General features: G+C 40.8%; 1 protein-coding gene across 1 annotated transcript in view; it reads right to left on the bottom strand.

Annotated features, from left to right (window-relative positions):
- Window positions 1–12,951, bottom strand: part of COL13A1 (collagen type XIII alpha 1 chain) — a 388,678-nt gene that overhangs the window by 174,936 nt on the left and 200,791 nt on the right. The window contains exons 7-9 of the mRNA XM_077256280.1: window positions 5,944–5,979; window positions 4,707–4,733; window positions 3,816–3,851 (exon numbers count right to left, since the gene is read on the bottom strand). Coding sequence (XP_077112395.1) covers window positions 3,816–3,851; window positions 4,707–4,733; window positions 5,944–5,979 — 99 coding nt within the window. The remainder of the gene's footprint in view (window positions 1–3,815; window positions 3,852–4,706; window positions 4,734–5,943; window positions 5,980–12,951) is intronic.

Below are 12,951 nucleotides of genomic sequence, written 5' to 3'. Positions count from 1 at the left end.
TATCTGGCGACGCAGCAGACCCTTCTCCTTCCTGAGTGGTCACTCTAAGGCTGTGTGCACACGTAGCAGATTTTTTGAGTTTTTTTCGCGGTTTTTCGCTATAAAAACGATATAAAACCGCGAAAAAACCGCTAACATTAAGCATCCTATGTAACAGAATGCAATCCGCATTTTTTGTGCACATGCTGCATTTTTTTCCTGAGCGGAATCGCAATCCAGAAAAAACCCAGCATGTTCATTAAAATTGCGGAATCGCGGCGATTCTGCACCCATAGGAATGCATTGATCTGCTTACTTCCCGCACGGGGCTGTGCACACCATGCGGGAAGTAAGCAGATCAAGTGCGGTTGGTACCCAGGGTGGAGAAGAGGAGACTCTCCTCCACGGACTGGGCACCATATAAGTGGTAAAAAAAAAAGAATTAAAATAAAAATAGCGATATACTCACCCTCTGGCGGCCCGACCTTCTCAGCGGCTTCCGAGGTGTGTGTGAAGGACCTGCGATGACGTCACGGTCACATGACCCGCGGTCACGTGACCGCTACGTCAATGGAAGGTCCTGAACACACAGCATTAGGAACGGAAGCCGCTGAGGTGAGTATAACCTTTTTTTTTAATTTTTTTAATTATTTTTAACATTCTATCTTTTACTATAGATGCTGCATAGGCTGCATCTATAGTAAAAAGTTGGTCACACTTGTCAAACACTATGTTTGACAAGTGTGACCAACCTGTCAAACAGTTTTCCAAGCGATGCTACAGATCGCTTGAAAACGCTAGCATTCTGCAAGCTAATTATGCTTGCAAAACGCTAGTTTTCTGCGGGTATATGCATGCTAATTCTGCATGCGATATACCCGCGGCAGGAGGCGCAGAATTGCCGCGGAAATTTCCGCGGCAATTCTGCTACGTGTGAACTCAGCTTAAAGGTACCTTCACACTAAATGACTTTGCAACGAGAATCACAACGATCCGTGACGTTGCAGCGTCCTGGATAGCGATATCGTTGTGTTTGACACGCAGCAGCGATCTGGATCCTGCTGTGATATTGCTGGTCGTTGCTGAAAGTTCAGAACTTTATTTGGTCATCAGATCGGCGAGTATCGTCGTGTTTGACAGCAAAAGCAACGATGCCAGCAATGTTTTACAATGGTAACCAGGGTAAATATCGGGTTACTAAGCGCAGGGCCGCGCTTAGTAACCCGATATTTACCCTGGTTATCATTGTAAAAGTAAAAAAAAAACACTACATACTCACCCTCTGATGTCTGTCACGTCCCCCGGCATCCGCGCTGCTGCTCAGAGCTTCCTGCACAGACTGTGTCAGTGCCGGCCGTAAAGCAAAGCACAGCGGTGACATCACCACTGTGCTTTAGGGCCGGCGCTTACACAGTGCAGGGAAGCGGACGCCGGGGGACGCGACAGGCACCGAAATGTAAGTATGTACTGTTTTTTTTTTTTAATGTTTACGCTGGTAACCAGGGTAAACATCGGGTTACTAAGCGCGGCCCTGCGCTTAGTAACCCGATGTTTACCCTGGTTACCCGGGGACTTCGGCATCGTTGGTCGCTGGAGAGCTGTCTGTGTGACAGCTCTCCAGCGACCACACAGCGACGCTGCAGCGATCGGCATCGTTGTCGATATCGCTGCAGCGTCGCTTAATGTGATGGTACCTTAAGTGTGGAAGTATACACCAACCTCACTGACTGGTAGAGCCATCTCTAAATATAGCTAAATGTAGCATCGCTTGGAAAACTGACTGACAAGTTGGTCACACTTGTCAAACATACTGTTTGACAAGTGTGACCAACTTTTTACTATAGATGCTGCTTATGCAGCATCTATAGTAAAAGATAGAATGTTTAAAAATAATAAAAAAAATAAAAAAAATGGTTATACTCACCCTCTGCAGACAGCCGATCTCAGGGGCATCCGTTCCTATAGATGCCGGTGTGGTTCAGGACCTTCGATGACGTCGCGGCTTGTGATTGGTCGCGTGAGTCACATGAGCGGTCACGTGACCAATCACAAGACAGCGACGTCATCACAGGTCCGGAACCACACCGGCATCTATAGGAACGGAAGAGAAAGCATGCACCGGAGAGGCTGGAACACTTCGGGGGCCATCAGAGGGTGAGTATATCACTATTTTTTATTTTAATTCTTTTTTTTTTACCAATTATATGGTGCCCAGTCCGTGGAGGAGAGTCTCCTCTCCTCCACCCTGGGTACCAACCGCACATAATCTGCTTACTTCCTGCATGGTGGGCATAGCCCTGTGCGGGAAGTAAGCAGATCAATGCACTCCTAGGTGTGCGGAATCCCCGCAATTCCGCATTTTTAATGAACATGTTGCTTTTTTTTCCGCGATGCGATTTTTTCGCCGAAAAAAATGCAACATTTGCACAAAAAATGCGGTATACCCTGTAAATAATAGGAGGCATATGTTAGCGTTTTTTTCGCGTTTTTATCACGTTTTTATAGCAAAAAAAGGCGAAAAAAACGCAAAAATCCTGAACGTGTGCACATGGCCTAAATCTTCTCTTTTGCTGAGATAATTCATCCACCTCACAAGAGTGGCATATCAAGATGCTGATTAGACAGCATGATTATTGCACAGGTGTGCCTTAGGCTGGCCACAATAAAATAAAACACCTCCTTAAAATGTGAATTGTTGCAGTATTGGTGGTGTCCGGGGATCAGAAAACCAGTCAGTATCTAGTGTGACCAACAATTGCCTCACGCAGTGCAACACATCTCCTTCACATAGGGTTGATCAGATTATTGATTGTGGCCTGTGGAATGTTGGTCCACTTTAATGACCACATTGATAGTAGTCAAGACTGTAAATTCGGGGATTTCTGCATGTTATTATCATGCTCATTGCTGAGTACATTGAGATGATCTAAAACATTTGCTTCCATTTTTTCATAATTATAATATCATTTTTATTATCTATTATTAGCATCATGTCTATCCTGTGACTTCTATAAATCCACGACTTTTCCTTCTTGGTGTTGCAATTTCATTGTTGAGGAGTGTTTGTTGTATTGTCCAAACCAGCCATAGCAGAATGAACCAACCGTTTGGACACCATTTGAGGGTCTATTTTACTTTTAGAGCTCGTCCACACCAGCACATACATCGGTTGAGTACCATCTGACTTTATAGCGGATAAAACTCGGACCATTGTTATTCAATCGGGCAGTGCTGATGCATGACTTTTTCACTGACAGAATTAGCGGAAAAAAATAGCAGCATGATGCAATTTCACTTTGAAATCAGATAGTAATCAGCCATTCAAGTTTATGGATGCGTGGTAAACACTAAACTGCACTCGGATGAGAATTTCCGAAGACTCACATAATGGAGAAGATGAAGAAGTTTTGTTCTCCATTATCTCGTCTCAGTGTGCTCTGAATCTCTTGTCTGAGAAAATCGGATCACACTATGCTGACACTGATCAGAGTTTGATCAGAGTGTCCTTTGCATCAGCCGATTTCTCCTGGATGAGAGAATATATGGCCGTCTGACCATAGCGTTAGTTGGCAATTTGCATGTAGGGATCTGTAAGAATCCCTGATACTCCTATCAACACAAAACTGATTTACAGCTCCCAGCAACTTTTTCTGGCTTTTACATGTAAGGAGTTTCTCTTTATGCTTTAATTTTTATGTATTTCTCCAGTCTCCAATGAGTTGTGTTCACAAACTACAATCATTTTAAGATGCAATGTTCTTATTAGGAATGAGGGAATACTATAACTTGAGGGACCACTGAGAGTATATACAGTTTCGGTACTTTTATAGACTTACCATATCACCTTTTTCCCCTTTTTGCCCAGGATGACCCTATAATGTGAAGAACATAACATGAGTAATATGGTCACGGTGAAATATGTTGGTGTAACATAACCCAGCGACAGCTACATTTACATTTCCAAATACATGTAAGGTAAAGATCTTCCACTGAGATGACATTATTATGTTCTGCAAATCTGAAAGTCACCGGGTGGTATAGCACGTAATAATCCGTTTGTTTATTTTAACCTCACTCATTTGGGTAGAGTACAATTGGCGTCCTGTGGGCTCGCTCTCTCTGACCTTGTCACATGAGTTATTAGGACTGAGTTATGCAGCTTATTTATGGAGTGACAACTTATAGCAGAGAGCTGCAGAAAGGTATAAAATGGTTTGTTAACATCAGAAGTAGGGCAGTAAATATTGATTAGGACCGAGCGGCCGGTTTCCCAGGTGGTGTCAGTGGAAATGTTTCACTTTTGCATGCACCATGTCGTACGTCATGCAAAGCGTCAAGAGTTTGGATGCTACAAGTATTAGTGCACCGCATATCATGCCGCACGATGAGATCAGCTTGGAGGCAGCCCTGCAAAAGGTTCAGACACTGAAATGTAAAATAGCTAGAATTGTTCTGAACAAACATCCTAGAGAACACACGATGCCACACTCATGGTGCTAATTCTGGAGCGGAATTTCATGCCCACTAAGTGACCCCACTGTCCAAGTGACATTTTTTGGATACTCAATACTTGCAGCAATAACCTTGGGGGTATAGTTCCATCATAAAAGTTACTGTAGAAGGGTGGGAAGTTTGGTAAAAAGATTTCCCACAAGCTAAGACCATTGCTACCACAAATGACTAGTATCATATTCTACGTATACTGACTAAGCAATTAAGACACTTACAGACTTGCCGTCTAATCCTATCGGGCCCTGAAATACAAATAAAAGATAAATATGAACACGGTCAGGTCTCACCATTTAGGCACCATAGAGAAGGGAGCTGAGATGTGTACCCAGAAGATGTCACATAAGTATTAATACAGTATATTAAACCAAAAACAACCATTTACTTACAGCCTGCCAACCATATAGCAATCACATTCCCATTGAGGTTAAATGATGACAGTTTTAAAATATTTCATTTTAAGGGGTTGTATGAAATTACTAAAAATGTTTGCTATTTTCAGAAATAATGCTATTTTTGCCCCTTTGGAGATGTCTGCACACAACCAATAAGGAAAGGTGCTGTCTTTACATAAAAGCAGAAATCTATTTTTCTGAGGCTAGATTTAAACCTAGTGTGTAAGTATACATTTTTTTTCTTCATACTGCAAATAACAGCATGTTCTACTGATTAACGTTTCATTGGATTGTCACTGAGTTACATTGTGAAGAGCAGCATACAGGTCTACTTACGGCAAATTTGCCTTGTATACAGTAGGTATAGGTATCCGGCAAAGATATGTGACTGCGTTCTGTTGTAATAATATATGAGTTGTGCAGTATGCTGTAAAAAAAACCTAGAATTCATCTTTAAGACAAAAACTTAGTGTGAACTGTGACCTAAGCCTATTCTGGACAACGCATTAAATGCAAAGTGAAGGTTGAAATAACCGAAGAAATCATAATAAATAAACACATGGATCAATCAATGAATCTAATACATAAACACTGGAAAAATATCCAAGTGCCACAAAAGGAATTCTGGTTCTTGTCCAATAAATAAAACTGTCATCATGCTCAATGAATATGTGCACATTAAGGTAGAAAGTTAATCACACCAATGTTTATTCCCTTCATTTTTTCAATGCAACCATGCAATAAAGGCAAGGAATCAATAAAATCCACAATGGGGTTATGTAGAATTAGGAATGAATATATGTATGGATCACGGTGTTGTTCATGGTTAGAAAACATCAGCAAGCATTGGATAGGTGGCCATGGTCATAAAAAGTACGGTAGCTTATCCAGCTTTCTGCCAATACCTTACCATATTTACCTAGCACAGAGATGTCACATGAAATGCATTTATATTGTAAGATTCCTGTTCCTGATATTATAACACATCAAATATCGACCAAAAACAGAAATGTTTGCCTGCTTGTTAATGGTATTGATTCTGGCTTCAGTGGTGACTTACGGGGAATCCTGGAAAACCTCGAGTTCCCGGCTGGCCCTGTTAATAGAAATAAGATATTAGGTTGCCTCTGATTCAGTTGTATTAAAACACTGTAAGATGTGTCTAATTAAAGCACAGGTTCAACATTTTGGAGAATTGACGTCAAAATATACTTAACTTCTAAATCCATTGCATTTAAATCTAATTCCAATTTAGAGTCTGACTGATTAATTGAGTCTGTGGACAGGAGTCTTTTATAAAGGTGACTATGTAAGCCGGCTGTCCTTAATGCAGGTAATGAGTTGATTAGGAGCATCTAACTGGTCTGTAGGAGCCAGAATTCTTAATGGTTGGTAGGGGATCAAATACTTATTTCTCACTGCAAAATGCAAATAAACTGATATAATTTATACAATGTGATTTTCTGGATTTTATTTTTGATATTCTATCTCTCAATGTTAAAATTAACCTACCTTTAAAATTATAGACTGCTCATGTTTTTGTCAGTGCGCAAACTTACAAAATCAGCAAGGGATCAAATACTAATTTCCCCCACTGTATATTAAAGATAGGCAATGAATATAAAATTACTGGACAATCCATTTAAATAGTTCCCGAGGAATCAAGTTTATTCCTATTTATGTTGCTGCCAATCATACTTTTAGGATAACATAAATAACAAGATTTGAATCATTCATGAGCTGACACATTGCCACTGGTCATTCGTTAACCAGGAAAGTGTTCTGACTTCTGGGCTACAAACCCTTCCAGATCCCTCCCTCTTTCCTGATTGACAGCTCCAGCAGTCTTCTGCTAAGGTAAAGACAGCATAATACCTCTGATCGCTAATGGTTAAGTAAGAACAGAAAAGATTTGCCGCTCCCCTACCTCCTACGAGAGCATGGGCTAGATGGCTATATCTCAATCAAGATTTTTGGCTTTAAAACAAGACGAGGATTGCAGATACAGCAGCAATCTAGCCTAATCTAGAGTCTGGAGAAGCAATGTTGTCCTAGATCAGGGAAATGTCCAGGCTTCCCGACTGAATACCAACCACAATTCTAACCTTTTGCTTTGGTCTACTGCTTGTTATTTCCTATAGAATTTCTATAAATGTGAATAGAGCCATGGTTGTATTGCCACCTTTTCATTCCTGGTGGCACAAAACAGGACACCATTCTCGAGATACATTTTGGGTTTCAGAGGTATAGTCACCAGACATTCATGGCACATTCTGTAGATAAGCCACAAATATCCGAGATGGAAAGCCCCTTTTCTTTATTATCCTGGTAGCATCAGTGACATTATACATATTATTGTAGTAATTAACAACTGAAATAGTTTACATTGTAATCACTTTCTGTGCATAAAAGAAGAGAGTAAACAATCTCTACAATATTTATTAGGAACGTCATTGTCCTGATTACTTGTCTAATGCATTTATTTTTGTTACTTTTGTTATTATTTCATGAGCTGCAGTAAACACCGTCCATGTCATTCATGGAGAAGACAAGCTAATCGCTCACATAAATGGAGCTACACTCATTTGGAAGCTAGCTGTTTATACTTTTCTGTTATTAACCCTCATCAAACTCATTTGTCATGAATTAGCTACTATTAAATAATGAATTCAAGACAAAAGGTCCAAGATGAAATCTTGGGTGAGGGTGATCCTTTTGTCTAGGCAGCAGACATTATGTCCATTTGAAGACCAAGCTCTGTGGGGATATTGTGCCTTCAGACATGACCTGTCTTGCCTATCTTTAGATGCATTATTTCAACTTTTTAAGCCATATTACCAAAAAATGGCTTAAAGGGGTAGTTTGGTGAAAACAAGTATCCATAGGATGGGTGATAACTTATTGATCGGAGTGACCCAGACTGCTGGGACCTGCACCAATTAGCCGAATGGGAAAGTTTTATCCCTGATGGGGAACTTCTATCTCCGTTAGAATGGAGTAGCAGTGTGCATGCCTGACCACTGTTCCTTTGACTCCCTATGGGCCAGCCAGAAAAAGCTGAGCATGGTGCAACCCCAAATGGAATGAATAGATCGGCGGTCTAGCATACCACCATTGCTCTACTCTAATAGGGTGCTATTCTGCCGATCTGTGCAGGTCTAAGCAGTGGGACACCAACAAATCAATAATCTGTTATCTGTCCTGTGAGCTTCACCAGACAACCCTGTTAATGGAGAAATCCATAGCACAAGTCATTAACTATGTCAGACTACAGTTTTCATGATCAAGATATCTTGCGTCATCATGGTACGTGTGCCAAGCTAGAAAATGCTCATGCTAATTTTTATACTGCTAACTTGAATATATGTACCCCTTAGCTATATGTTAAGTCCATGAATGTCTGTTTGTGATAAACAATATATCATTTGATCTCTCATTTGTAGCCATAGTCTCCACGTTGCGTTTTTGTGACTGAATGTTAACAGAGGCCATATGACAAATTTCAGCTTGGGACAATCCCATTTTCTTAGAAGGGTCCCTCAACTATAAGTAGAGCACAGAATATCCTGTTATTGCGTACCTCAGGCAACCTATATTGAATTAGCTATCAATGTAACATACATACAGTGGCTTGTGAAAGTATCCACCCCCTTGCCTTTTTACCTATGTTGTTACATTACAACCTGTGTTTAAATATTTTTGTAATCTGATTTGTGTGTGATGCATCAGCAGCACTAAATAGTCTAAGTTGGTCAGGCGAAGTGAGAAAAATATAGCATAAGTTAAATGTATGGGATCAAATAACTAATATTTGGCATGTGCTTATTCATTCACCTCTTTTGCTATGATGTCCCTAAACATTTCTGGTGCAAGCAATTACCTTCATAAGTCACATGCTTAGTGACAGGAAGTCCACCTGGGTGCAATCTAAGTGTCACATCTTTGTCAGTATATACACTTTACCTTTTCTAAAATGCCACAGAGGCTGCAACACCATTATACAAAAGGCACCCCTAACCAAACAACACCATGAAGACCAAGGAGATTTCCAAACAAGTCAGGAACAAAGTTGTTGAGAAGGACAAGTTAGGGTTGGGTTATAAAATAACATCCCAATCTCAGATATTCCCCAGAGCACCATCAAATCCATTATCATCAAATGGAATGAACATGGTACCACAACAAACCAGTAAAGAGAGGGCTGCCCACCAAAACTTTCAGGCCAGGCAAAGAGGTCATTTATCACAGAGGCAGCACACAGACCAAAGGTACCGTAATCCTGAAGGATCTGCAGAGACTGGAGTATCTGTAAATATGACCACAATAAGCCATACCCTCCATGGAGGTGGCCTTTATGGAAGAATGGGCAGAAAAAGCCTTTTCTTACACACAAAAATTGTAAGGCTCATTTTGAGTGGGAGACTCCCTAATTTATGGAGTAAGGTGCTGTGGTCAGATGAGACCAAAATTGAACTTTTTGTCCAACAAGGTAAATGCTATGTCACAGCTCATTACCCCAAGAACACCATCCCCACAGTGAAAAATTGTGATGGCAGCATCATGCTGTGGGGATATTTTTCAGCAGAACGGACAGGGAAAATAGTCCAAGTCGAAAGGAAAGAAGAATGGTGTGAAATACAGGGATATTCTTGAGCAAAACCAGTCTGTCAGTGATTTGAGACTGGGATGGAGGTTTTGGAGTAGCCTAGTGTAAATGTTTTGGAGTGGCCTAGTCAAAGCCAGATCTTAAAGGGACTCTGTCACCTGAATTTGGCGGGCTATGTAAATACCCTGCTTTCGGTCCGATGGGAGGTGTTTCTTCTTTTTTCCTCCACCCCATCCTTCCCCGCTGACCACAATATTTTCCTGAATTGGAGTAGTTGTCCTCCATAGTTCGCATGTATGCAATGCAATCTTGTCTCGCGCACGCGCCGTATGCTTTGCCTATGTGCGGGCAAAGCCGAAAAGCATTACTGTGCATGCGCCGGCGCACTATGTCCCGGAACACAGAGAAATACTTCCGGAATATTGCTGACAGCAGGGAAGGATGGGGTGGAGGAAAAAAGAAGAAACACCGCACATCGGACCGAAAACAGGGCATTTACATAGCCCGCCAAATTCAGGTGACAGACTCCCTGTAATCCAATTGAGATTCTGTGGTCAGACTTGAAGATTGCTGTTCACTAGAGGAAACCATCTAACTTGAAGGACCAGGCAGGTTTTGCCATGTGGAATGGGAAAAAATCCCAGTGGTGAGATGTAGAAAGCTTATAGAGACTTATTTAAAGTGACTTGCAGCTGTAATTGCTACAAAAGGAGGCTATACAAAGTACTAGCTATAGGGGTGAATAGTTTTGCACATTGAAATTTTCAGTAACTTTGTCCTATTTATTGTTTGCTTCACAATAACAAATATAATTAAATGTTCACAGTTGTAGGCATGCTCTTTACATAAACTGAAGCAAACCCTTAAATACACAAAAATGCCATGGGGTCGAATACTTTTGAAAGCCACTGTAGATTTCAGGTCCTCCTGAGCAAGAGACGCCATTTGAAATGTTTCTCCTCTCTGGTAAATAGATGGGGGACTCTTTTATTATTACCTTATAATTCCCCAAGAGGGCATTTAAAATGGGTGTCTTTAAAGGGGTTATCTGGGATTTGGGATTTTTATTTGCTATTAGGCTAAGAACTAGGCTAAGAACTTACTGGGAAGTAACTGCTAACTACCTGCCTGTTTTGCCCTACAACAATCTCTTCTGGCACAGAGCAGCGATTATCCCCCTTCCGGTTATGTCACATCTAGAGTGCAGTTTCTACTCTTCCACTCTGTTCCGTCAATGGGGTGTCACTGTCAACGTCATGCAAATTGACAGCCAGTTCCCTGCTACTTAATTGTCAGGAATCGGCTGTTAATCAGCATGATATCAGCAGTGACACACCATTGACAGAGCAAACCAGATGAGAAAGAGCTGATGTGTTGACATGAGCTCAAGAGAATCACTGCCTGAACTGGAAAAAAATCATGTTAGGGCAGATAGTTAGCATTTACTACCAGTAAGTTGTTAGCCTCATAGAAAAAAAAAGTAAATGTTTTTTAGTAAAGATATTTATGTCTGTCTTCTGTTTTCACCATTCATATGACTGAGATTTGTGTTTGACAAGTCATGGGAACACCCAGTAAAGCAGTAGAGATTTTGCTTTCTTTCCTGACTCTGACATAAAAGATTAAAGTGGTTTCCGGTTGGAAATGAAAATGTGAATGCTTCCAACTCAGGCAGAGTGCGCTTCGAGAATTCGCTGTTATCTGCCCTGGAAACGGCGGAAAGGTATGCAATATGCGTACTCCCGGGCAGCATCTGTCCAGTGGGCGCGACCTCGCTCAATACTCTTGTATATTAATGTATATATGTTTATGTGTATATGTATGTATATACAGTATATGTATGAATATCAATGTTTGTGTGTTCATGAGAATAAAGAGAAAAAATCTGGACAGAATTTTAACTGTTCTTTATGAAAATTGTCTCTTCAGAGAGGAAGAGGACTAGAACTCTAGTGCCACCTAATGGAAGTAGCAATCCTAACAGTCAATGTCGACCCTTTAACGAGCCTTGTCACATGACTTAGGATAAAAACCAAACCAGAATCTCAATTTGCAGACACTGTGTTTCGGGGTACTGCCCCTCGTCAGTGCAAAGCGGAGATCTGGTTTGGCTGATTGAGAGTCGTCTGACCGGGATCCAAGAAGTATTGTTTCTCCTTGCGGAGATTGACATGCTAAGCATGCCGAGATGAGTAGACTTAAAGCCGCAGTGCTCCTCTGGGGAAACTGTTCTTTATAAGTTTCATGTTGTGATAAAGAAGGCTTCTAGTTACAGAGCGCTTGTTCCGTTCAGCGTTTTAATGAAAGCATTATTTCATTTTTGGAGGTAGATTATTTTAGACTTCTTTGACTAACGATTTTTGGACAAGGAAATACTCCTGCAAACAGTAAATGATAAAAATCACAGAAAACTATATTCATTCACTCATGTAATCAAATATGACGGCCTATTTAAATGTGATATATTTACTATGTGTCACGTATCCCACTACATTTACAACCCTGAGTACATAGTGATATCAGGATGAAATGAATAGCTTCTGGTCCTAGCTGGCCCGCAGCCAAAAGCAACAAATAAATCTTCTTTTACTGCCAATATAATTTCTATTCAACAAAAAAAATGATATAAACCACATAATAAATAGAGACCTGATGATTCCTAGACAAAATATACTAAATGATCAGGTTTGCAAGACCAACAGCAAAGGAGGAAACAGGCCAAGAGCTGTAAAATGTTCCGATTTTACTGCTTAGGTAGAAAGTACATGTCTTAATAAAGTACCGAACAACTGATTGTCCTCTGCTTCAACTGCACAGAAGCTTCAGTAACAGGCCTGAAAGTGTGGAGACTTCCTCTGGGACTTGCTGCCTAGCGTTCACAATACAAGCATTATTCACACAGGTCTGCTAGCTAATATCTTAATGGTCTTGTGTCTTGCCCTTGAGGCAGTTGTATTTTCTGTCACATCTCCAAAAAGCACAGCCTGATCCAATTATGAAAAGCATATTTTGTGATTTCAAGTTAAATCGAGATTTTTTTTTAAGGAAGACTACTCTAAGCATTATATATAAGTCCCTTTCCTATGTGTGATTAAGGTTCTAAGTCTAAAATTACACTTTCTCCTAAGGGAAAAATAAAAAGTGTATAAGTCCTTATATTGCATGTTGGGATGTGGAATCTCATTTTTTCCTCACCATTAGCTACTAAAAAGCACAAAGTCTTTAGCTGCTGTACACCAGTGTCACCCTGTCCTATAGTCTGGCACCGGAGCCTTGTCTGAGGGACGCAGGATGGATTCTACCTGAATCCAATACCAATTCTCCAAACTAGCTAGTCACGATTCAGATGTGACCATTAGTGATGAACAAACGTGTTCGGATAAGGTGTCATCCATGCACGTTCAGGTACTAATCGAGTGTCTTCGGCGGATCCGAAAAATATGTTCGAGTCTGCGCGGCTTC

This window comes from Ranitomeya variabilis, chromosome 4 (genome assembly GCF_051348905.1).
Source record: "Ranitomeya variabilis isolate aRanVar5 chromosome 4, aRanVar5.hap1, whole genome shotgun sequence".
Classification (NCBI taxonomy): Eukaryota; Metazoa; Chordata; class Amphibia; order Anura; family Dendrobatidae; genus Ranitomeya; species Ranitomeya variabilis.
The sequence above is the reverse complement of the archived record's forward strand: the minus strand, read 5'-3'. Positions and strand labels throughout refer to the sequence as shown.